Source organism: Anomaloglossus baeobatrachus, chromosome 2 (assembly GCF_048569485.1).
Source record: "Anomaloglossus baeobatrachus isolate aAnoBae1 chromosome 2, aAnoBae1.hap1, whole genome shotgun sequence".
Lineage (NCBI taxonomy): Eukaryota > Metazoa > Chordata > Amphibia > Anura > Aromobatidae > Anomaloglossus > Anomaloglossus baeobatrachus.
In genome coordinates, this window is record NC_134354.1 from 147,871,686 (window position 1) to 147,897,997 (window position 26,312).

General features: G+C 43.5%; 1 protein-coding gene across 1 annotated transcript in view; it reads left to right on the top strand.

Moving 5' to 3' along the window:
• SH3KBP1 (SH3 domain containing kinase binding protein 1) overlaps window positions 1-26,312 on the top strand; it is a 547,421-nt gene that overhangs the window by 277,066 nt on the left and 244,043 nt on the right. The window contains exon 4 of the mRNA XM_075335430.1: window positions 6,157-6,263. Within this exon, the coding sequence (XP_075191545.1) occupies window positions 6,157-6,263 (107 nt within the window). The remainder of the gene's footprint in view (window positions 1-6,156; window positions 6,264-26,312) is intronic.

Sequence of the window (26,312 nt, forward strand, 5' to 3'; positions counted from 1 at the left end):
GCTGGGAGTATCTGGGTACCTTGCTCCATGTTCTGTTATGTATTGTGTTTTGTCATTCTTGGTACAATATTCATTCCCCTCTCTATATCAATCTTTTTTTTGGATCCCAGTAACACCAGAGTACTGATATAGCAGGGGAGAGCCTGTTTAGGCTCAGTATTTTTCCATGTCAAGCGTGTTGGTATTTATTAGATTTTTTACGGCTGCAGTCAGTGCGCTTTCCTATTCTTTCCTATGCAGATAGTTTTGGGCCTCATCTTTGCTGACTCACTTCTCTAGGTACGTATTGTGTTTTCCTATATCACTGTAATATTTACATGTGGGGTAGCAGGTAGGACTTTTTCCAGGGCTTTGGAGTCGGTAAGCTAAACCTCCGACTGCAACTCAGACTCCGATTTCTCAATTTCCCTGACTCCGACTCCGATTCCACAACTCCGACTCCAACTCCCTCATACAGTGGAAAACAGAAGTTTCCCTCCGCTCTCTATAAAGACACATCTGCATGTTTTTCTCACTATCTGATATGAAATCAGAATAAACCTTTCCCATTTTAGGTCAGTTAGGAACCAAAATTATTTAATTTTGCCAAATGCCAGAATAATGAGCGAGAGAGAATGTTTTAAGGCATTTTTATTACTTTCTGCAAACTCAAGTTTAGTATTTGGCAGCATTGCCCTTACACTGTATGACTTGGATCAAATGTTTGGGATATCCTTTCACAAGCTTCTCACAATAGTTAGTAGGAATTTGGGCCCATTCCTCCTGACAGTACTGGTGTAACTGAGCCATGTTTGTAGGTTGCCTTGCTCGCCCATGCCTTTTCAGCTTTCCCCGTACATTTTCAATAAGATTGAGATCAGGGCTTTGTGATGGCCGCTCCAAAACATTGACTTTGTTATCCTTAATCCACTTTGTAAACAGATTGGCAGTAGCTTTGGGTCATTGTCCATTTGAAGACCAATTTCTGCCCAAGCTTTAAATTCCTGGCTGATATCCTGAGATGTTGCTTCAGTATTGCCACATAATCTTTCCTCATGATGCCATCTATTTTGTGAAGTGCAGTCCCTCCTACAGCAAAACAACTCCACAACATGATGCTGCCACCCCGTGTTTCACAGTTGGGATGGTGTTCTTAAGCTTCAAAGCTTCTCCCTTTTTCCTCCAACTGTAACGATGGTCATTATGGCCAAACAGTTAAATTTTAGTTTCTTCAGACCACAGGACATGTCTCCAAAAATTAAGGTCTTTGTGCCTGTGTGCATTTGCAAACATAAATCTGGTTTTCTTTGTTTCTTTTAGAGTAATGGCTTCTCCCTCACAGTGTGGCCTTTCAGCCCATGTTGATATACTCGTTCCACTGTGGATAATGACACAATCTTACCAGTTTCCGCCAGCATCTTCACAATGTCTTTGGCTTTTGTTCTTGGGTTGATATGCACATGTCTGACCAAAGCATGTTCATCATTGGTACACAGAACCCATCTCCTTCCTGAGCGGTATGATGGCTGGACATTCCCATCTTGTTTGTACTTGAGTATAATTTTTTGTACAGATGAACGAGGCACCTTCAGGTACAGTATCTGGAAATTGCACCCAAGGATGAACCAGACTTATGCAAGTCCACAATTCTCTTCCTGAGATCTTGGTTGATTTCTTTTGACTGTCCCATTATGCTACACAAAGAAGTAGTGTGTTTCAGGTGTGCATTAAATTACACCCACAGGTGTGTCTCTAATTATTATGTTTCCAATAAATCTATCAGGATCTTCCAAAGACATGACATCATCATATGGGCTATCCCATATTGTTTAAAGGCATAGTACTCTTAGAGGTACTTTGCACACTACGACATCGCAAGCTGATGCTTGCGATGCCGAGCGCGATAGTCCCCGCCCCCGTCGCAGCAGCGATATCTTGTGATAGCGATCATTATTGCTACGGCAGCTTCACATGCACTCACCTGCCCTGCGACGTCGCTCTGGCCGGCGAACCGCTTCCTTCCTAAGGGGGTGTGTCGTGCGGCGTCACAGCGACGTCACACGGCAGGCGGCCAATAGGGGCGGAGATGAGCGGGATGTAAACATCCCGCCCACCTCTGTCCTTCCGCATATCCGGCGTGAGCCGCGGTGACACAGGTAAGCTGATGTTCCTCGCTCCTGCGGCTTCTCACACAGCGATGTGTGCTGCCGCAGGGGAATGAGGAACAACATTGTACCGTCGCTGCAGCGCAATTATGAAAATGTCGGACCCTACACCGATCATACGATTACGACGCTTTTGCGCTCGTTAATCATATCATAAAGGATTTACACACTACGATATCGACAGCGACGCCGGATGTGCGTCACTTTCAATTTGATTCCACCGACATCGCACCTGCGATATCGTAGTGTGCAAAGTACCCCTTAGTGTATGTAAACTTTGGACTTTGCAAAAAGGAATAATGCCTTAAAATATTCTCTCTCATTATTCTGGTATTTGATAAATCTAAATTATTTTGGTTCCTAATTGATCTAAAACGAGAAAGGTTTATTCTGATTTGATTTCAGATAGCGAGAAAAACATACAGATGGGTCTTTTTAGATAATGTATGTAAACTTCTAGTTTCAACTGTACATGACTCATGTTTGTGATAAATTTGCTGTAGTAAAATGGAAACATCATTACTTATATCATATAGCTGAAGTGCAGCACAGATTCATCTCAACTAAAAGCCTAGATTATTTGATCAGGAATAGAACAGACATTTATAGAACATTTCATAACTTTCCCAAATTCTTCTGAAATAATATTCATCATATACTGCATTGATCCGCTGTTCCCAATTTATATATTTTACGAGTCAGTCCATTTTATGCCAACTCCGACTCCACCAAAATGGACTCCGACTACACAGCACTGCTTTTTTCAGCAGTCTATAACCTGTATTGCCCATATTATTAGTTTAGATAGGTTAAATGTGGCGACAGATTCCCTTTAACCCCATATGTGCAGGTTAATAGCGTTTGGGGAGGTAGCGGGTTCTCTTTAATTCTGCTGGAACAGATATTTCCTAGAACTCTGGTTGAGCTGTTTGTTCCTCAGTTATTCTCACTAGAAATGTATGAATATATTGACAAATGGTTGTCAGGGACAGATCTCGTTAACATTAAATGATAAAGCCTGCTTGTAAATCTATTCATAAATATTCAGGAGGAATAACAGAGGAACGTTTGAAACACAGAGGAATTCAATACATGCTCATGCCGACTATACTTATGATTCAGTTATGAATCCGTCATGTGCAGTCTTACCACTTCTAATTGAAGAAATTCCCTAAGTATTACTTTACTTGTGTGTGGAAGGCTCTAGGCTTGGTTATCACATACAAAAGCCCCAATCGTGTGATTTTAACTCAACTAACACTATGCATTGTATGAAAAAGTTATTTCTAGAAGTTCTAAAAAAAAATGACATTTGACACTTGACATAAGGTGGTATTTATTGGCTTTACCCAACTCTATTGATATTTTTACATTATGTTTCATTCTTCTTTGCTTTGTGCGAAGCTATGAATTAGCGCCCAGAGTTCACCAATGGGAGGAGGCGTTCTATATTGCGATAATTTGTGACAGAGGTCTTTTACAACTGAAATGTTAAGTGTTTTCTTTTATTTCTGTTCTTGTGAAAAATATAAGTCTGCATGGTATTCAACCCTCGCTGCTGTTTCAGTTAAAAATGAATTATAGGAAACAATGGAGATCTAACCACTCCGCCTGCTGTACTATGGGTTACCACATATTAATTAATTCAGAATATAATAAGTATAACCAGAGTCGTATTTTTTTATCTATTATCTATATGAAAATCAAAGACTTTTTCTAACATCCTTTTGTATTAGGTATCTCATAACAGGCTGCATGGGCAGGAAATAAAATTCTGAATGTTATTTCAGTTAATCTCTTAGAGATCTTCCAAGATATTTTCATTTGGCCTCGCATCCTTATTTTCAAGTGTTTTAAATTTTATGCCATGTAAAGATCCACTTTTGCAGAGATATTGCTTCAGGGATGTATCTGTGCAGTAGGGCATGTGCCCTGGGGTTTGGTTGCCACTAACCCTTATAAATACTGTATAGACTTGACCAGATTAAGTATGTGAAATATTAGCATCATCGTCATCTCCATAAATATTAGAATTATTGTAGATTGACAATACTAAGTGGTATATATTTCTTCTAAGTTCATGTAGACATATACTAACAAGCAAAAGTGTAACAATGTTTTGAACTTTGACTTTCAGTCTCCATATCTCACCATCCACTACAGCTTTGATCGTGAGGTTACCTTCATTTTATAGACAATCATGTTGGCTATCTCATTCATAAATCTGACTTGCAACTATATAGCAGATTATTAGTTATGCAGATTCTTGTCATGTTACTGTATTGTTACTGTTTTGCCCCTGGTGGTGGAAAAATGTTTTTCTTGCTGTAAACGACAAATGACAACCTGTTTTCACATTCCCTAATAGCTCAGTTTGTTATTAGATTGATTTCCAAGCATAAGGTCACTGACAAATCGAGGAGCAGCCATAAAGAAGATTTTCCAAGAAAAGAGAAACAGCATCATCCAGCTCATTGATAGCGGTGCATCATGTCAATGTCATGACAGTAGAAGGAATACAAAATGAAGTTCGTCAATCTATTTAATAGCCAATGGGTTGACGTCCACTCAAAACATCGGATCCAGCAAGTCAGGTCATCACAAGGTCTATCAGTTCTGGTGCAACAAATATGGCAGTGGAGGTGGCTCCTATGCTTCATAATTTTGAAATCACAGATGCCCATGCACGCTCTGTGGGACACACGTTACACAAGTCTGAAATGGTGACCTGAAAAAAAAGTAAAGAAGCCTCGACTTCAATATCATCATTAGAAGTGTCGGCTCGAGTTTGCAAAAAGTACAAAAAGTGAACAGTAGAAGATTGGAAACGGGTAATTTGGAGTAATGAAACAAAAGTCAATAGTCTAGGCTCTGATGGGTGCAAATGGGTCGGGAAGAACCAGAACAAAAGAGGCTAACGTATCGAGAAATTTAAGGATATGTCAAGTTTGGTGGAGGAAGCCCGATATGGGGTTGTTTTATAGCCAAAGGATCGATGGCGGTCTCAATACTGAGCTTTATGTGAGTGTCCTGCAAGATAAGTTACTTCGTACACTAGAGTACTATAGGTATATCTATCTATATATTTTTATATTTTTTTTGCTGCCAGAAAGCGCCGCCCCCTGCACTGGACCACGGGTGCCTAGTGGTAAATACGGCCCTGGCTGTATACATACTCAAGTGGATTGACCAGTATGCACCAACCTTAGGACCATGTAGAAGAAACCTGGGATCAAATTTTGGTGGAGACATGTTTGAATCTGATCGAGAGCATTTCCAGAAGGATTTAGGCAGCGTTGAAAGTCAAAGGTGGATTTACAAAATATTAACAAAATAGCAAAAATAAAAATGTACTTTTTTGCTCCTAAAAATCAAACAATGCAATAACTAATCATATGCTAAATAGTCGGATGTCAAATTTATCGATGAAATATCCAAGATAATTGTCTGTAAAGTAAAGGTAGTCTCACGTTCAAAGCTATAGCAAATGGTGAGATATGGAGCCTGAAAGTCAAAAGTTCAAACATTGTTACCCTTTTGCTCAATCAGGATATATAGTTACTGTACAATAATAAACTTTTCAAATCTCTTATACTGAGTTCACACTATCCAATTGCAAGCAAAGAGTGATTGGCCATTGTCATATAATGTCACCGCCATTGTCATATAATGTCACCACAGTGGATAACACCTTATCCCATAGAACTGTATGCTGCACAGCATTCAGCAGATCAGCAGCATGGGAGTGGGGGAGAGTATGAAAAGTTTAGTTTGTAAATTGGGAAGTATACTATTTTACTGTTTTATTTCCTAAGGAGCCAAGTTGTTTATTCAGGGAAACTAATTTAAAGGATGGCTCATCACTGTTGTAAAGCTTAGAAGATCTCATGGTACCAGTAAATTATAGATTTGTATAAAACAAGGTAAAATAGGTTGTATGGTCTTTAGTGTGGTCATCTTGCTTGTATTAGAAACATATTTTTACCTTTCTTCATTCTTTTCACATGGACAGGTGAGCGAACGAGGCGGAGAAGATGTCAAGTGGCCTTTAGTTATATACCAATGAATGAAGATGAGCTTGAACTTAAAGTTGGGGAGGTCATTGAAGTACTTGGAGAAGTAAGTGTCTGCTTTTATAGGTCTGAATTTTATGCTTGCAGTCATATAAATGTTGAAGGGGGTGTTGAGGCCCCCAAAATAGGTAAATTCAAGAAACATAGGTGCTCAGTAGTGCCAGTAGTGTCTATAGACATGCAATTAAAGGCCCATTTACACACAACGATATTGCTAACGAGATATCGTTGGGGTCATGGTGTTGATGACGCACATCCGGCCTCGTTAGCGATGTCGTTGTGTGTGACACCTTTATGCGATCAGTAACGATCGAAAAAAGGTGTCAAATCGTTCGCCGTGTACACGTCGTTCATTTTTAAAAAATCGTTCCTCATTTGGAAAGCAGGTAGTTTCTCGTTCCGGCGGCAGCACAGATCGCTATGTGTGACACCGCAGGTACGAGGAACAATATCGTTCCTGCGGCCTCCGGCAATGAGGAAGGAAGAAGGTGGACGAGATGTTCCGGCCGCTCATCTCCGCCTCTCCGCTTCTATTGGGCGGCCGCTTAGTGACGCCGCTGTGACGCAGAATGAACCTCCCCCTTAAAGGAGAGATTGTTCGGCGGCCACAGCGATGTCGGTGAACAGGTAACTGCGTGTGATGCTGCCGTAGCGATATTGTTCGCTACAGCAGCGATCACCCTGTGACGCGCCACCGACGTTGTCGGGTGCTATCGCTCGCGACATCGCTAACGATGTCGCAGCGTGTAAAGCCCGCTTTAGTCTATCTTCAGTCTCATATCAGGGCTGCCACTAGGAATTTCAGGGCCCCTGACTGGCATAATTTTGGGCCCCCTTGAGACTCCACCCCAGCTCCGCCTCCATCCCTGCTCTGCCTCCACCCCTCACGCCTTCCACAGTCCTACCGCCAATCTTGGAAAAACTCCACCTCTGCACCACATCTTCACCAATCGCACATTAAAGCCTGCTTTACACGGTACGACCGATTGTGCGATTTCACAATCGATCGTACCCGCCCCCGTCCTTTTTGCGTCACGGGCAAATCGCTGCCCGTGCCGCACAAAGTTAGTAACCCCCGTCACACATACTTACCTCTCGTGCGACCTCGCTGTGGGCGGCGAACGTCCACTTCCTGGAGTGGGAGGGACGTTCGGCGTCACAGCGACGTCACACGGCCGCCGGCCAATAGAAGCGGAGGGGCGGAGATGAGCGGGACGTAAACATCCCGCCCACCTCCTTCCTTCCACATAGAGCCGGCGGCGGCCGCGGGAGGCAGGTGAGCTGCTCATCGTTCCCGTGGTGTCACACGGAGCGGCGTGTGCTACCACGGAAACGATGGTCAACTAAATTAAACGATATTATGGAACCTAGCGAGCAGTACCCGACTCACGATTTGTGAGCGATACTGCGTCGCTAGGAGGTGTCACACAGGCCGGCATCGCCAGCGATGCCGGATGTGCGTCACAAAATCCGTGACCCCGACGATCTATCGCACGATAGATTGTCTGGTGTAAAGCAGCCTTAAGGCTATGTCCCCACATGCCAAAAACCTTCAAATACGTATACAAGATGATCGAAATGTAGGTTATCCGACAGTGCTGCATTTATGAATACCATACTTGGTGAGTACTGAGTACTGAGTTGAGGCTTGAGCCTTCTCGCACGTCAAAGACAGAGCCAGCGGAACTAAAATAATTCATTAATGAGATAGGTTATCCCTATGCACTATGTAACGTGTAACGGTAGTCGGTTCAATTATACTAATGCAATAGGAGTAACATCTGAATATATTTTAATATGTATTAACGGTTAGGGTTATCGGTAGCAGTACATGGTGTACATTCACTATGGTAAGCTTAGTTAGCATCTGATTCCGGCGACCCCTGCTGCGACCGCAGTAGTTACGCGGCGCCCCTGGTTTGTAAGCCAATAAATGAAGCGTGAAGGGGCCCCCCTTCTGTTGGGGCCCCAGACTAGAGTCCTGTTTGTCCCCCCTGGTGGCAGCCCTGCTCACATGTAAGAAAAATCGTCTGCTTTACACAATTAAAGTAAAAAAAGTGACGGATGTGTGATTGCAGCCTAAGGGCTTGTTCAGATGAGCATGTTTTATTTACTTAGATCCGAAATCGCATCTATATAGTATAAGGTGTCACTTGTAACTAGAATCTCAAATCTCTTAGGGGTACTTCTCACATAATGAGATCGCTAGCGAGATCGCTGCTGAGTCACAGGTTTTGTGACGTAATAGGGGTCTCACCAGCGATCTCGGTATGTGTGACACTAAGGCGGGCTTTACACGTTGCGACATCGCTAGCAATTGCTAGCGATGTCCAGCGCGATAGCACCCGCCCCCGTTGCACATGCGATATGTGGTGATTGCTGCCGTAGCAAACATTATCGCTACGGCAGCTTTACACACACATACCTGCTCGGCGACGTCGCTGTGACTGCCGAACAATCCCTCCTTCAATGGGGAGGTGCATTTGACGTCACAGCGATGTCACTAATCGGCCGGCCAATAGAAGCGGAGGGGTGGAGATGAGCGGGACGTAACATCCCGCCCACCTTCTCCCTTCCGCATTGCCGTCGGGACACAGGTAAGGAGATGTTTGTCGCTCCTGCGGGTTTACATACAGCGATGTGTGGAGCTGCAGGAACGACAAACAACATCGTACCTGCAGTCGACCCGACATTATGAAAATGAACGACGCTACACAGATCACCGATTTTCGACGCTTTTGCGATCGTTTATCGTTGCACCTAGGATTTACACGTTGCGATGTCGCTACCGGTGCCGGATGTGCGTCACTAACGATGTGACCCCCGACGATATATCAGTAGCGATGTCGCAACGTGTAAAGCCCGCCTAAGCAGCGACCTGGCCCCTGCTGTGAAATTGCTGATCGTTATACACTGTTCTGGTTTATTTTCTTCAAAGGTGATGTCCTGATGGGCAGGACGCATCGCTATGTTTGACACTGTGTGACCTCGACGATATTTCGAAAGCGATGTCGCAACGTGTAAAGCCCCCCTAAGGTGTACTTTACACGTTGCGACATCCCTAGCATCGGCTAGCGATGTCAAGCGCGATAGTACCTGCCCCGTCGCACATGCGATATCTGGTGATCGATGCCATAGCGAACATTATCGCTATGGCAGCTTCACATGCACATACCTTGTCGGCGACGTCGCGGTGACCGCCGAACAATCCCTCCTTCAAGGGGAGGTGCGTTCAGCATCACCGCAACGTCACTAAGCGGCCGGCCAATAGAAGCGGAGGGGCGGAGATGAGCGGGACATAACATCCCGCCCACCTTCTTCCTTCCACATTGCCGGTGGACGCAGGTAAGGAGATGTTTGTCGTTCCTGCGGGTTTACACACAGCGATGTGTGGTGCTGCAGGAACGACAAACAACATCGTGCCTGCGGCCGAACCAACATTATGGAAATGAATGATGCTACGCAGATCAGCGATATTGTACGCTTCTGCGCTCGTTCATCGTCGAACCTAGGATTTACACGTTGCAATGTCGCTACCGGTGCCGGATGTGCGTCACTAATGACGCGACCCCGACGATATATCGGTAGCGATGTCGCAACGTGTAAAGCCCGCCGAAGCAGCAACCTGGCCCATGCTGTGAAATTGCTGATCGTTAGACACTGTTCTGGTTTATTTTCTTCAAAGGCGATGTCCTGCTGGGCAGGACGCATCACTATGTTTGACACTGTGTGACAGGGTCCCAATGACAGCAGAGATCGTTATACAGGTCGCTACTGCGACCTGTATCGTTACTGAGTCGTTGGTAAGGTCTGACTGTGTGACATCTCACCAGCGACCTCCCAGCGACTTACCAGCGATCCTTATCAGGTCGCATCGTTTTTGGGATCGCTGAAGTTGCTAAATGTGATGGGGTCCTTAGACTAACAGGTTCACCATGCTAAGATGATAAAGGGAACACTCTAAGGTTCAAAAACAATGAATAATCTTTATTATTATAAATTACACATAAAATCAGATAAAATTAAAATGGTGCTTCCTGTGTGGAGGGAAGTGAAATGGGAACTGCCAGCAGACAGCCTAAATATAATGAACCCAATAACAATTAGACATAAATAGATTAACGCTATAATACAGATATACAGTGCCTACAAGTAGTATTCAACCCCCTGCAGATTTAGCAGGTTTACACATTCGGAATTAACTTGGCATTGTGACATTTGGACTGTAGATCAGCCTGGAAGGGTGAAATGCACTGCAGCAAAAAAGAATGTTATTTCTTTTTTTTTTTTTTTTTAAATCGTGAAAAGTTTATTCAGAGTGTCATTTATTATTCAACCCCTCAAACCACCAGAATTCTGTTTGGTTCCCCTAAAGTATTAAGAAGTATTTCAGGCACAAAGAACAATGAGCTTCACATGATTGGATTAATTATCTCTTTTTCCAGCCTTTTCTGACTAATTATGACCCTCCCCAAACTTGTGAACAGCACTCATACTTGGTCAACATGGGAAAGACAAAGGAGCATTCCAAGGCCGTCAGAGACAAGATCGTGGAGGGTCACAAGGCTGGCAAGGGGTACAAAACCCTTTCCAAGCAGTTGGGCCCACCTGTCTCCACTGTTGGGAGCATCATGCGGAAGTGGAAGGCTTATGGAATTACTGTTAGCCTTCCACGGCCAGGACAGCCTTTGAAAGGTTCCACCCGTGCCGAGGCCAGGCTTGTCCGAAGAGTCAAGGCTAACCCAAGGACAACAAGAAAGGAGCTCCGGGAAGATCTCATGGCAGTGGGGACATTCGTTTCAGTCAATACCATAAGTAACGTACTCCACCGTAATGGTCCCCGTTCCAGACGAGCCCGTAAGGTACCTTTACTTTCAAAGCGTCATGTCAAGGCTCGTCTACAGTTTGCTCATGATCACTTGGAGGACTCTGAGACAGACTGGTTCAAGGTTCTCTGGTCTGATGAGACCAAGATCGAGATCTTTGGTGCCAACCACACACGTGACGTTTGGAGACTGGATGGCACTGCATACGACCCCAAGAATACCATCCCTACAGTCAAGCATGGTGGTGGCAGCATCATGCTGTGGGGCTGTTTCTCAGCCAAGGGGCCTGGCCATCTGGTCCGCATCCATGGGAAGATGGATAGCACGGCCTACCTGGAGATTTTGGCCAAGAACCTCCGCTCCTCCATCAAGTATCTTAAGATGGGTCGTCATTTCATCTTCCAACAAGACAACGACCCAAAGCACACAGCCAAGAAAACCAAGGCCTGGTTCAAGAGGGAAAAAATCAAGGTGTTGCAGTGGCCTAGTCAGTCTCCTGACCTTAACCCAATTGAAAACTTGTGGAAGGAGCTCAAGATTAAAGTCCACATGAGACACCCAAAGAACCTAGATAACTTGGAGAAGATCTGCATGGAGGAGTGGGCCAAGATAACTCCAGAGACCTGTGCCAGCCTGATCAGGTCTTATAAAAGACGATTATTAGCTGTAATTGCAAACAAGGGTTATTCCACAAAATATTAAACCTAGGGGTTGAATAATAATTGACCCACACTTTTATGTTGAAAATTTATTAAAATTTAACTGAGCAACATAACTTGTTGGTTTGTAAGATTTATGCATCTGCTAATAAATCCTGCTCTTGTTTGAAGTTTGCAGGCTCTAACTTATTTGCATCTTATCAAACCTGCTAAATCTGCAGGGGGTTGAATACTACTTGTAGGCACTGTAAATATATGGATCAAGCTCAGTGGCATTTGAAATATATTACAATGTAATCACCCATGTATAAATATAGTATCCTGAGAGTAATACACCTTAAAAATGCAGATGTGCAATATAGTGATAGGTCTGCAGCATCGATCAGCCCCCGCACGTTTTATCATCCTTCCTCAGGGTGCGTCTGTTTTATTTACTGTACTTGTGCTGTTTATGTTAAATTCAGATATCAAATGGACCATTGTTGTTGAGTAAAGAGCTATCCAGAATGCACTATTCCTGCAGTACCGGCATCCCTGCACTGCCATGCCTCTCCCCAGCAGAGATGCTGACTTACCGCTGCGTCCGGGTTGCGTCTTCCTCTGCTGCCTTGCAGCCGTTCATGTGCTTCTTTGCTCTCCCCTCATCCCAGGGCCTGTGCACACTGCATAGGCTCCCCGAGTGTAACCTTAGGGCATGCGTGTGCAAACCTGCTCTCCTCTTAAAGGGTTGGCGTCCCATTTGCTAGAACTGCCTCTCAGCCTTTGGCTATGAGGCACTAGATACTTAAAGCATCATGCCATAGGAGATACCTACACAACTCTCTTAGTTAGGCTGGGGCCACACGAGGATTACTGCGATCCCCTCGTATGACACTCGGCTCACATTGGCAGTACAACAGAGCCGAGTGTCATTGTAGTGTCCCAGCGACTGAGGTCCGACTGTGCACCGGTGTACCTTGAGTGCAGTGCGATTATTCTCTCGCCCCATACACTTTGGTGCAGCATGCTGCGATTGTTTTCTCGGTCCGATTAGGGCTGAGAAAAGAATTGCTCATGTGCGCTGACACAAAGGCTAATATTGGTCCGAGTGGAATGCGATGTTTTATCGCACTCCACTCTCACCGTTTTTCTCGCCGTGTGTCTTATGCCTTAAGGGGGCTTTACACGCTGCGACATCGCTAATGCGGAGTCGTTGGGGTCACGGAATTTGTGACGCACATCCGGCCGCATTAGCGATGCCGTTGCGTGTGACACCGATAAGCAATTTTGCATCGTTGCAAAAACGTGCAAAATCGCTAATCGGCGACATGGGGGTCCATTCTTAAAAATCGTTACTGCAGCAGTAACGAAGTTGTTCCTCGTTCCTGCGGCAGCACACATCGCTGCGTGTGACGCCGCAGGAACGAGGAAGCTCCCCTTACCTGCCTCCCGGCTGCTATGCGGAAGGAAGGAGGTGGGCGGGATGTTACGTCCCGCTCATCTCCGCCCCTCCGCTGCTATTGGGCGGCGGTTCAGTGACGCTTCAGTGACGTCGCTGTGACGCCGCAAGGACCGCCCCCTTAGAAAGGAGGCGGTTCGCCGGTCACAGCGACGTCGCCGGACAGGTAAGTATGTGTGACGGCTCTGGGCGATGTTGTGCGGCACGGGCAGCGATTTGCCCGTGTCACGCAACAGATGGGGGCGGGTACCCACACTATCGATATCGGGACCGATATCGCAGTGTGTAAAGTAGCCTTTAGTCTACCAGTGTGCTAGCTAGTTGTCAGGTCCCGTTATTCCTATGTCCGTCACCTGTACCTGTACCCGCCTTCCCATATTTGTCTACAATGCCAATTTATTTTATCTTGATGTATAAAAACTTATGCCATGTTGATGAACGCTACATGAATGTGAATAACTCATAGCTGGTAATTGGATGTAAAACAAATGTAAAATGGACATACGGATGGAGTACTGATGATAATACTGCTAAAAATTATCCAGTTTTTTGGGGGGATGAAAATCGGATAATTTTTTAATATGCTTATCTAAACCCGGCCCTGCCTAAAATTAATGTATTTATGATATAATAAAAATAAGAAAAACCTGATAAGAATTTAGCAGTTAAAAAAGTCGTATCCCTTCAGTAGAACTGAGACCACACAAGATGTATTGCTTTAGGGAAAGAAATACATTTTTTTCTTTTATGCACTTTCCTTTTATGTTAATTGTGAACGGTGGGTGTTTATTCAGCGAAATTACTTTACTATTTTTATTCTTAGTGTGCCATATATGTAGGCGTTCCCATGGAGTTGCTGATGTGTGGGTTTTATGTCACTCAGATAGAGACCTTTTGAATTTGCAATAATTATTTAGAAACTAACTTCTGTTCAACTTGCTCAGAATGTATTTTTCGTAAACTTATGACTTGGTGATTTAAAGGCACTCCACCAAAGCATTACATGACAAGGATAAATGGAATGCATGGGATCCTTAAAGATGTGGTTCACTACTCTGCAATAGTGGCCACATCCCTGTAAAACTGATAGGGAAGGCATTTTCTAAATACCTTGTTCAGGCAATTCTGCCTTTGCGTGGCGCTATTGCGGTCCTCTCATCCTCATGAAGTGACACCCCCCCGCCCCCCTCGGGCTCTGTGACCTCTGAGATTCGGTGATGTCATAAACTTCCAGTTGACTTAACATCATTGAGGCCGGCCCCAGTGTCCCTGAGTGACTGGGCTGTGGATGATGTTTCACCGCTCGTCACAGCCTAGCATCGCTCCTGCTTGTGGCCCTCTGCAGTGAAGGAGAGAGCATGAGCCGGACTCGGTGATATCGGGTCAACTGGAAGTTGATGTGACATCACTGATCTCAGAGGTCACAGAGCCTGGGGGGGTCACTTTATGGGGATGAGCGGACCGCAATAGCGCACGCTCAGAGGCAGAATTGCCTGAACAAGGTATTTAAAAAAAGCCTTCCCTATCAGTTTGCAGAGTAGTGAGCCACCTCTTTAATGCCATCATTTACGCCATTACTTTCTCCATCATAATATAGACTATATTTATCAACTTTATTGGGGCTTTAATGTACCTATGTATCCATTTTTTTTCTGATGGGATTACATATGACTTCACCAAAAATAAAATTGTAGTGTGCTCTATCAGACTGTATCATGGGCCAATTCTGCCTAGAAGTATCTTTTATGATACTGGTGAAGCACGGCTGGAATCCAATGGCCAGAGGAGCACGAGCAGGCACAGCAAGTAGAAATAAAAGTTGTTGGAATACTATTTTGAATAGAAGGAACTATCCAAAAAAGCGTGAGAACAGTCTGGGTAAGATATCAAATGCCCCTTTCAGGGTTAGATCCTTGAGTAGGGCAGCTTTAAAGTTTCCCCTGGACACCTGCACAGCCAGGTCATATTAACCCATTCACCCCGGGCGATTTTTCGTTTTCGTTTTTATGCTCCCATTCTATGAGCCGTAACTTTTTTATTTTTCCATCAATCTTGCAGTATGAGGGCTTATTTTTTGCGGGACGAGTTGTACTTTTGATTGAAACCATTAGTTTTACCACAGTGTACTAGAAAATGGGAAACAAATTCCAAGCGCGGGGAAATTGCAAAAAAAGAGCAATTGCATGATTGTTTTTTGGATATGATATTCAGCTTGTTCACTATATGGTAAAACTATCAGTCAGTATGATGCCTCGGGTCGATACAAGATCATAGATTCCAAAAATGTATACTTTTACTTTTATCTAAGGGGTTAAAAAAAATTCACACGTTTGTCCAAAAAAAGAATTGCGCTTTTGGAGATATTTTCTGAGACCCTGTAGGGCTCAGTGATGGCTTATTTTTTTGCGTCTTAAGCTGGTGTTTTATACCATTTTTGTGTGGATACTATGTTTTGATCACCTGTTATTGCATTTTAAAAAAAACTGTGTGGCGACGTACGTAAAAAACGTAATTTTTGCGTTTGGAATTTTTTTCTTGTCACGCTGTGTACAGATCAGATATTTTGATAGATCGGGTATTTCTGAACACGGCAATACCAAATCTGTGTATATTTTTAATTTTTTTTAACTTTTATTTTCAATGGGGCAAATGGGGGGCGATTTGAACTTAGTTTTTTTATTTTTTCATATTTTTAAAAACTATTTTTTTACATTTTTTATATATTTTACTAGTCCCTCTAGTGGACTTTACGGATCAGCAGTCTGATCACTTGTTAATTTCTGTTGATCAGAGCTGTTGGCTCTCACAGGAAATAAGTCATGGCAGCATCAGGGGTCATCATATGACCCTAAGCTACCATGGCAGCCATCGGCTTTCCGTGATCATGTCACGGGGCCTCCGATGGCTGTGGGGAATGGTGCGATCCCTGCCTTGGCCATTTAAATTGCGCCGTCACATTTTGACAGCACGATCTAAGTGGCAAGCAGGTGTGGGTGGATCGTGGATTCACCCGCAGCTGTTAGCCCCACATGTCTGCTGTTCAAATCAGCAGAAATATGCAGGGATCATCGCCGGCTCACCACAGCAGCCGGCAGTGATTACCACGACATGACTGATGACATATCAGTATGTTATCGGTCGTGAAGGCATTAAGCTTTCTGCTGTTCCTCCGAAAGATATAGTGCCAGCACCGCCACCCACTGACCCAGAGGTAATTTCTCCCGTTCCACCACCGTTTTCAACACCATCAAGTATACCTCAACATTATCACCTGGCATCATCTTTTGCAAGGTTCGCTTTACCATCTCTCGCATGTTTGAATTTGAATGATTATCTTAACTCGTGGGCGGTGCTGCTTCCCCTGGGTGGAGCGTCTTAGCCAAGAGCCCCATCAGCCACTGCTGTATCTGTTGCTGCTGCAGCTATAATTGTTGCATCAACACTTTATTGGTTTCCTGCTGGGCTTCCTGTTGCTGCTGTTATTGTCATTGCTGCTGGAGATTCATGCCTGTGCCTCTGCACCAACTGTAGGAATATGACTCACTTGGTGGTGTTTGAGGCAAGATAGATGACTTTAAAGATAATGTCTAGCTTGTTTTATTATATCTGCATAAAATGAGCCACAAACAGGGAAAATGAACGTCCCTTCTTTGTAGAAAAACAGGGTACACAGTCCTAACAATTGCACTACAGTGTTAGTTCAGCATATAAGTGCAAGCATTGAGACTTCACACAGGAGGACTTCTTACCTTCACACACAGATGAATTCACAGGGACCATACCACGCCCCGGGGTGGGGATATGTAAGCAGCCAATCCCACCCATCTCTGTGGCTGTTGGTAAACTACACACTATTAATACTCTCAATGGTAAACATACTGGAGCTTGCATCCAGGCTTACATCACAGGTCTGAGATACAGTTCTCCCAACCGCGACATGTCTGGCAGCCATCTTACAGGACATTGAACAGTTATTGCCAGGTTTCCTTCCAGATTAAAGTCAATTATGAGATGCTCCAGTAGGAAGATACTTTGTGATCAGTTTATTTCAAGGGGACTAGTCTTATAGACAGGGATTGTCTGAAGTGGAGAACCCATCATAGGGCTTATATAGGACTTAATTTTTTCATATGTTTTTTTCAAGAACCAACAGGCAAGTAGTTGTTAACTGTCTTCCTGTTCTGCATAGGGAGGATTTCTGCCAGCTCAGCCAGCAAATTTCACTGCTTCAGTTCACCCCTCATCAATAGAGCAGCACCATTTTTTCCAGTCTGATCTCTAGATGGGGCGTCACTCCAAACATCTTGCTGATTAACAGTGGGATCTCCGCTGTTAGGCAGTGGGGAGCTGGCCGTTAATCAGGATGACATTAGTTGAAATGTCCGGTCAACAGAGCAGAAGTGAAGACACTTCTGTCTACATGATGTCAGCAGAAGCAGGAATTATTGCGGACAGGAGGTGTCTGCGGCTGCTATGAGCTAACAAATATTGGCAGCGGGAAGAACAGACAGGTAGTTAGCAGCTACTTGCCTGTTAGTTATTGGCCCCCACTTGTAAAAATAATAAAAGTTACGAAAAATCCTTTTAAGTGGATAAAGTGGTTGTCCAATACTACCACCCTTTTAAATGCTCCCAGGTTGCTAAATAAAGCAAGTAAAAAAAGCATAGGGTACTTACCTCCCAGACTGGCTCCACTCAAGCAATGTGAAACCTGGATTTTCATGTTTATTCTACGTGACCACTGCAGCTTATGAGTGGGAGATCCCAGGACACATTGTTCGGAGGGGAGGAGGTGCACTTGGAGGTTTATGTTTTTTTTTGTTTTTTCTTTTATTCTATTTTATTTAATTTTATTTAGCAGACATTGACCATTCTAAATGGATTGTCTAATAATGAACAACTCTCATAATGAACAATATGATAAACTTCATAATAGTGCTGCATAAGTAGTGACTACAACCAGCATTTAATCATTTTAAGTGAATATTATGCCCAAACTTCTGTACTAAATAATTGCAAATACAGTCATAGCTAAAAGTGTGTGCACTCTTGAAATTTTCCAGAAAATTAAGTATTTCTCACAGAAAAGTATTGCAATTTGACAAAATGTTATACACAGTTTATTTTTTTTGTGTGTGTATTGTAATAACACAAGAAACAAACCAGAAAAATAGGTAAATTATACATAATTTCACCCAAAACTCCAAAAAAGGGCCAGACTAAATTGTTTGCACCCTCAATTTAATATTTAGTTGTACACCCTCTGAAATAAGTTACTGCAATCAATCGCTTCCTATTACCATTAACAAGCTTCTTACACCTCTCAACTGGAATTTTGGAACGCATTTTTGAAATCTGCTCCAGGTCTCATATTTGAAGGCACCTTCCTCCAACAGCAATGTTAAGATCTCTCCACAGATGTTCTATGGGATTTATATCTGGACTCATTGCTGCCACTTCAGAACTCCCCTAGCGCTTTGTTCCATCCATTTCAGGGTGCTTCCAGTTTATGGTCATTGTCCTACTGGAAGATCCAGGACTTAGGACACAAGCCAGCTTTCTGACACTGGGCTCTACATTACAACCCAAATTCTTTGGTAATCTTCAGATTTCATGATACCTTGCACACAGTCAAAGCACCAAGTGCCAGAGGCAGCAAACAACCCCAAAGCATCTTTAAACTGCCACCATACTTGACTGTAGGTACTGTTATTTTCTTTGTATGCATCATTCTGTTTTCAGTACACAGTAGAATAATGTGCTTTACCAAAAAGTTCTGCCTTGGTCTGATCTGCCACAACACACTATCCCAGAAGGATTTTGGCTTAATAACGAACATTTTGGCAATCTGCAGTATAGCTTTTTTATGTCTCTGTGTGAGCAATGGGATCTGCCTAGGTCTTTTGCCATATTGTTTCATTTAATTCAAAGGTCGACAGATAGTTCTCAGTGACACTGATGCCCCCTGAGCCTGCAGGACAGCTTGAATTTCTTGGAAACTTGATTGGGGCTGCTTTTCCACCACCTGGACTATCCTGAGTTGCAAACTTTCTTCAGTTTTTCTCTCCCATCCATGTCCGTAGCTACAGTAACATGGGTTGTAAACTTCTTGGTTATATTGCACACCATGGAAACAGGTACATCAAAATCTCAGGATATGGACCTGTAACCTTGATATTGTTGAAAAATATCAACAATTTTGGTTCTCAAGGCCTCAGACAGTTCTCTTCTCTTCTTTCTGTTCTCCATGCTTAAAGTGGCACACACAGACACACAATGCATAGATTGAGTCAACTTCTCTGATTTTTATTTTGTTTCAGGTGTGATTTTCATATTGCCCACATCTGTTACTTGCCACTGGTGAGTTTGAATGATCATCCCATGCTTCAAGCAAAGTTGTTTACCCACCATTTTTGAAAGGTGTCAATTTTGCCCAGCCCATTTTTAAGATTGTGTGTGAAATGATGTCCAATTTACCTTTTTCGGGTTTTTTTGTGTTTCTCCAAAAGAAACAAACATGTATAATAAAAAATGTGTAATTGCAATAATTTTCTGGGAGAAATACTTCATTTTCTGGAACAATTTCAAGCATGACTGTGTATCTCAAATGGGTTGAAGATCTACCTTTTTTGACAATGAGCTCTAATCCTTTGCTTACCTGGTCACAGCCATAGAATTAAAGGGGTTGCTTTTTTAGAGCATAGGTTGTTCTAAAATAAAACTCACTTAGGCATAATCACCCCGTTTCCACTTGAGGAAGCAGCACGGGGCACTTCAGTGACATCCAGGTGGTGGAGTCATTTCTTCTTGAGACGGCAACTGTCAACTAAGTTGTTTATAACTTTTCGGTCTTGATATACTGTACAGAAAATTCTTAGATGACAGTGTAGATTTATGTATCTATTGAAAAGATACACTTTTACATAGATTTGGTAAATGTCGGTGTGCTGAGTTTTTTACTTTTTTTTTTCCGGCCAGCACATAGACCCACTTAGTACATCGTATTTTATTCCTCAACATTGAATCACAATGGGATATGACCTGAGTTTCAGTGATCTCATTGTCGGATCAGTCATTTTCACAGCGGTATGAATAGAGGTGTGAGATGGACAGCACTTGGAGATTTCCCATGGATGTGTAAATGTACCCTTATGCCGCAGATTCTGGGTGTTGTGAGGTAAAGGGAGACAATAAAAAGCCATTTTAGTCTTGGGCCAAAATATTTAGATCTTGGGTTAGGACAGTGAACTGTACATTTGCCCCAGGTGAAGGAAAACTTAGCTACGGCTCTGACCTGAAATCATTCTTCCACAAGGAAATGTGACCTAAATATTTGCAAAGCTGCAATAATCTGTATTACAAAACACTGTACTCCACCCACGTGTGTGCCTGATGCTTCTTCTATTAGCTCATGCTCATATCTGAAAGTCTTTTATGGCTTTTATGGATTTGTTTTATTAATATAGTTGGGAAAGATTTAGAAATTTTATTTTAAGGGTTATAATGAAGTTACCATCAGTTTGCATTTAAACACCTGACTTCTGCAGGTTTCGTGACTAGTCCAGACTTCACATCATAGGTATATTTGTATTCGCGCTCAGGGACATGCTGAATAAGGCTGGGGCCACACGGGGACTACTGCGATCCCCTTGCATGAGACTCGGCTCGTGCTGGCAGTACAGCAGAGCCGAGTGTCATGCTTGAGTCCTTGCAACTGAGGTCCGTTCGTGCGAGCAGACCTCAGCTGCGGGGGGCGGGCCGGCACTCAGGAGGGGAGGGAGGGATTTCTCTCCCTCTCTCCTGCGTAGCCGGCTATTGCCATTCTCGCACTGCACTGGCAGTACACCGGTGTACCGCGAGTGCAGTGCGATTTTTCTCTCGCCCCATTCACTTGAATGGGTGCGAGAGAAAGAGACTCAGCTTACAATCGCAGCATGCTGCGATTGTTTTCTCGGTCCGATTAGGGCTGAGAAAATAATCGCTCATGTGTGCTGACACACAGGCTAGAATTGGTCCGAGGGAAATGCGATGTTTTATCGCACTCCACTCGCACTGTTTTTCTCGCCGTGTGGCTTAGGCCTAACACTCTCAGCCAAGCACCGCTGGTTATTAGGTAGCCAAGGAGCTTAGAATTGTGTCAATTTAAAGACTACTGTATCTTATGGCAAGATCCGTAGTTAGCAGGGAATATGATCTAGTTAGTATACTATGTCCTTTCCTGACTCAAATGGCGTTTTGAAGATTTAGTACTTGGAAAATTACTTAAAAGCCACATTCTTATTAAATACTAATAGCGAATTGTGAAATAATAGAGTAGGAACATTAGAAAAACTGCTACAAAGTATTTTTACATTAGAGAAGCACATGAAAACCCAAGGATTTCAGTAAAAATAGTGATTTGTTTTACTTATATTGTAGCGTTGCAGTGAAATTGAACACTTGCTGACAGGTTCATTGTTTCCCTGCAGTGACGCATTCTGTTATCAGTTATGGTCAGGAATCGCTGCAAAAAAATAGGAATTGTTCATAGCAAATATATCCCTTAGGCTATATTCACATGACAGTTCCGTTTTTGCGGCCTGCAAAAAACTGTCCTGTTTTTCCACGGATGCATCTGTGTGACATCTGTGTGACAACCGTTCCGTATACGGTCCGTGTGTCATCCGCGTGACTTCCTTCTTTTTTTACGGACTGCAAAAAAAAATAATGGAAGCATACTGTCCACGGTATCTGGCCAGATGCTCGTCCCCATATAAAGTCTATGGAGAACAGAATCCGGCGCAAAGGAGTAGGAGCAAGCGCTGCATACTCATCGATCACCGGGAAGGCTCAAACAGTTCCCGCCGCAGCTCTTTGTTCTTCCAGAGCCAGCCGCTCATTAGTCTCATACATATTCACTGTTTCCCTCTCCCACTGGCATCTGTGATTGGTTGCAGCCAGACCCGCCCCCACGCTGAGTGACAGCTGTCTGACTGCAACAAATCACATCCGCCGGTGGGCGTGCCTATATCGTACAGTAAAATAAGTAAATAAGTCGTTAAAAAAAAAAAACAGAGTGTGGTCCCCCCAATTTTGATACCCAGCCAAGATAAAGCCTCACAGCTGGGGGCTAGTATTCTCAGGCTTGGGAGACCCACATTATTGGAAGCCCCCAGCTTAAAAATATCAGCCAGCAGCCGCCTGGAATTACTATATCGATTAGATGCTACAGTCCCGGGACTTTACCCAGCTCTTCCCGACTGCCCTGGTGCTGTGGCAATCGGGGTAATATATGGGGTTGATATCAGCTGTGTAATGTCACCTGGCATTAAGCCCAGAGGTTAGTGATGTCACGGCATCTATCAGATACCCGACATCGAAAACTCAGTCAGTAATAAAAAAAAAATAGATGACAAACAAATTTTTATTTGAAGAAACACTCCCCAACAACAAAATAAAATCTGGGTCCGGCATAATCCAATAAGTTGGTCCCACGATGATCCATACTATACTCACTGTCCCAGTCAATGAAGAACTGAACGTTCCCTATTGGCGGGGAGAGCAGTGCAGTGACCTGAACTAACATCAATAGGTCAGGCCAAGTCACTGCAGCGCAACACTTGCTAAAGGAAGCCACCAATCCTCCCTCACAGAAACTGCCATCAAACTTCTCCACAAAGCATACTATGTCCCGACTAGGCTCAAGCTTTTATACCCTCAGGTCTCGGACCAATGTTTCAGGGGTTGCATCATGGTTGGGGACATGAAACATATTTGGTGGGATTGCACCAGAGCTCAAACATTCTGGAACAATATAAAACTGCTCGTTCACAACGTCCTAAGAAACAACATCATGCTCGGCCCATCTAATCTCCTGCTAGGAGGTAAAGCCGTAGGACTCCCCAACAAATCTTTCTGACTGCTATGCCACATCACTATGGCGGCAAAGATACACCTAGCCTCCAAATGGAAAACTCCTCACTTATCTATCCGAGCTGTCAAGGACAGGCTGGATAGCATAATGCTATTTGAGTGTATAGATGCAACACGGACTGATAGCCTGGAAAACGTTAATGCCATTTGGAACCCCTGGGTGGACTTACATCAAGACCGTGGCAATGACCTATCCCAAGTATTACAGCTTTCTCCATGAGCTACTGACACCCCTTAATGTAGGCTGTCACATAACTTCATTAGGGTGTAACGAAGTAGGTACATTCATGCCCCCCCTCCCCCCCTTTTTTCCTCCTCTCCTTTTCAATCTTTATCTCATATCTCCCCTCTAATTGTTTTCCTTCTTATCGGTTCGTATAAGTTATAAGTTTTTTTATACTCTTTGGATATGTATACTTATTCAAAGTACACCCCAGGTAGGGGAATGTACTGTCTATTTACATATTTTCTGAACTTAATAAATACAATTATTTAAAACTAAAAAGAGGACTAATCACTAGTTAAAGCATTTAAAATTGGCCCCATCATGCAATAGTGGCTGTAGAGCTGAGTAAGGTATAGTTTTTATGTATTTTAATTTCTCCTCCTCACTGCAAAGATACTAGCTTATAATTTCTGTAATGTTCCACTGGGTGTTACCAGAGAATTGTCTCTGGAGCAAAGCACTTCTTCCCCTGTGTGAGGTTGACCAATCATAAGCATGCAGCCACACAACATGGCTGAGGCTGCTTTTGATTGGTCAGCCTCAGGCATGGAAAGAAGTGCTTACCCTCAAAGACAAATCTCTGGTAACAACCAGCAAAAATGTACATAAATTATAACATTAACTTTCTAAGATTATCTTCGCAATGGAGAGTAGAATAAAGAGAACCTGTGACCAGATCAAAAGTTGTCAGTTTTTGCTCTTATTATTTTTACACTGCTACTTTAGTAATCCATTTATTTTTGTTGTTTTTTTTGTTTGTTTTTTTAATCTGCCAAACAGTTTGATATATAGCAAATTTGTATGTTCTCTAGCAAGGGGGTGCGGCTCACATAATTCTTTGGTGATGTGTCATGGCTAGAGATAGGCGAACCTGCAGATGTTCCTGTTTGGCAGGTCCTGTTGGGCTTTAAAAAAAATTCGGTTCTGGATCGGACCTGAACCCATCGGATCTGAATCGCCCCAGATGCCGAACCCTATATAAGTCTATGGGGACCTGAACATTGTACTGTAAAGTGGTTGTAGAAAGGGATAGGAGGCTGCAAAGCAGGAGAATACTTACCGAATGTCCCGTGTGGCAGTCACATTGCTTCCGGGTCCGCTCATTAACTCTCATACATATTCACTGACGTCTGTGTCTGGTTGCAGTCAGACTGTGCCCCCACTCTGTGTGACAGCATTCATGATTGGTTGAATCACACATGCTTTATGCTTCTCTTCTCTATATTGGTTTAAAAATAAAAAAATGGCTTAGGGTCCCCATATATTGTAATACCTCGGGCAGATAAAGCAGGGGCTACAGGCTGCAGCCCCCTTATTTTGGCTGTGTATCAAAATAAGAGGGACTCTTTGCAGCTTTTTTAAAATTATTTAAATAAACTATTTTAAAAAAACGGCGTGCAGTCTCCCCCAATTTTCCTACCCAGCCATTATAAAGCTGACAGCTGGGGGCTGGTATTCTGAGGCTGGGAAGGCCCATGGTTATTGGGGCTCCCCAGGCTAAAAATATCAGCTCACAGTGCCCCAAAATTGTTGCATCCATAGATGGGACAATTCTGGCGCTTTTCATGGCTCATTACGATTGCCCTGGTGTATTGGCAAATGGAATAATATAAGGAGTTAATCACAGCTCACATCTGCCACTAAGTCCTAGATTATTAATGGGTAGGCGTCTATGAGACACCCTCATTACTAATCCTGTAAGTGAAAAGAAATAAACACAAACACTGAAAAAATCCCTTTCTTTGAAATTAAATACAAAACGAACCCAACCTCTTTCTCCTATTTATTAACTCCCAAAAACCCAGGTTTGACGTAATCCACATGAGGTCCCATGACGAATGGGCACATTAGAGAACATGACCGCCCACTGCAGCTTCAGGTAGCCACTGACTAATCCGCAGGTGTGAGCGGAGATGTCACTGAGTTTTCCCTCGGTCACAGCTGGAGGTTCTTATGGTAACCCACCTGTAACCGCAGGTAAACTCACATGAGGTGAAATCATTGAACTCAGTGTCCTCACCTCAGGTCAACTCGTTGAGTTCAATGAGACCTGCATCTCCTGGCAGAAAACCGGGGTTTTTTTGCCCAGAGATGCAATTTTGGTGCTGGAATTTATGCACCAAATTCCTGCACCAAATCTGCATCTCAAGGCAAAAAAAGCATTGTGTTTTCATTCATATTTTTGCCAGAAGATGCAGATTTGATGCAGGAATTTGGTGTATAAATTTCAGCACCAAATCTGCATCTCTTGGCAAAAAGAAAGCATCAAAATCTCATCGCGTTTTGATGCGTTTTTTTTTACAGGAGATGCAGTATTGGTGGAAGGCTTTAGTGTATAAAGTCCAGCACTAAATCTTCATTTGTTGGCAAAAAAAGTCTTTCTGTCAAGAGATGCAGGTCTCATTAAACTCAATGAGTCCACCTGAGGTGAGGTCACTGAGTTTAATGAGCTCACCTGAGGTGAGTTTACCTGTAGTCATAGGTGCGGTACTGTGGGAACCTCCAGCTGTGACCGCAGGTAAACTCATTTACGTAAATGCTGCTCAGTCAATGTCTCTCTAGCTGTCATGTTCTCCAATGTGCCCGCGTGCTGTGACTTAAGTATGTGGCAGAGCTGGAATGTTCGTAGGACCTTGTGTGGATTACGTCGAACCTGGTTGTTTGGAGAATTAATAAATTGGCAAAAGAGTAGGATTTTTGTATTCTATTTCAAATAAAGGATTTCTTTGGTGTTTGTGTTTATTTCTGTTCACTTACAGGATTAAAGATGGGGGGTCAAATAGACCCATATCCATTACTAATCTAGGCCTTAGTAGCCGCTATGAGCTGTCATTAACCCTTCATATTACCTCGATTGCCACTTCACCAGGACAATCGTGATGAGCCTGGTAAAGTGCTCTAATGGATGTGGCAATTCTGGGTGCCTGGAGCTGCTACTTTTTGGCTGGGGGAGGCAATAACCATGGGCTTTTCCAGCCTGAGAACACCAGCCCCCCAGCTGTTAGCTTTATCATGGCTGGCTATCAAAATTGGG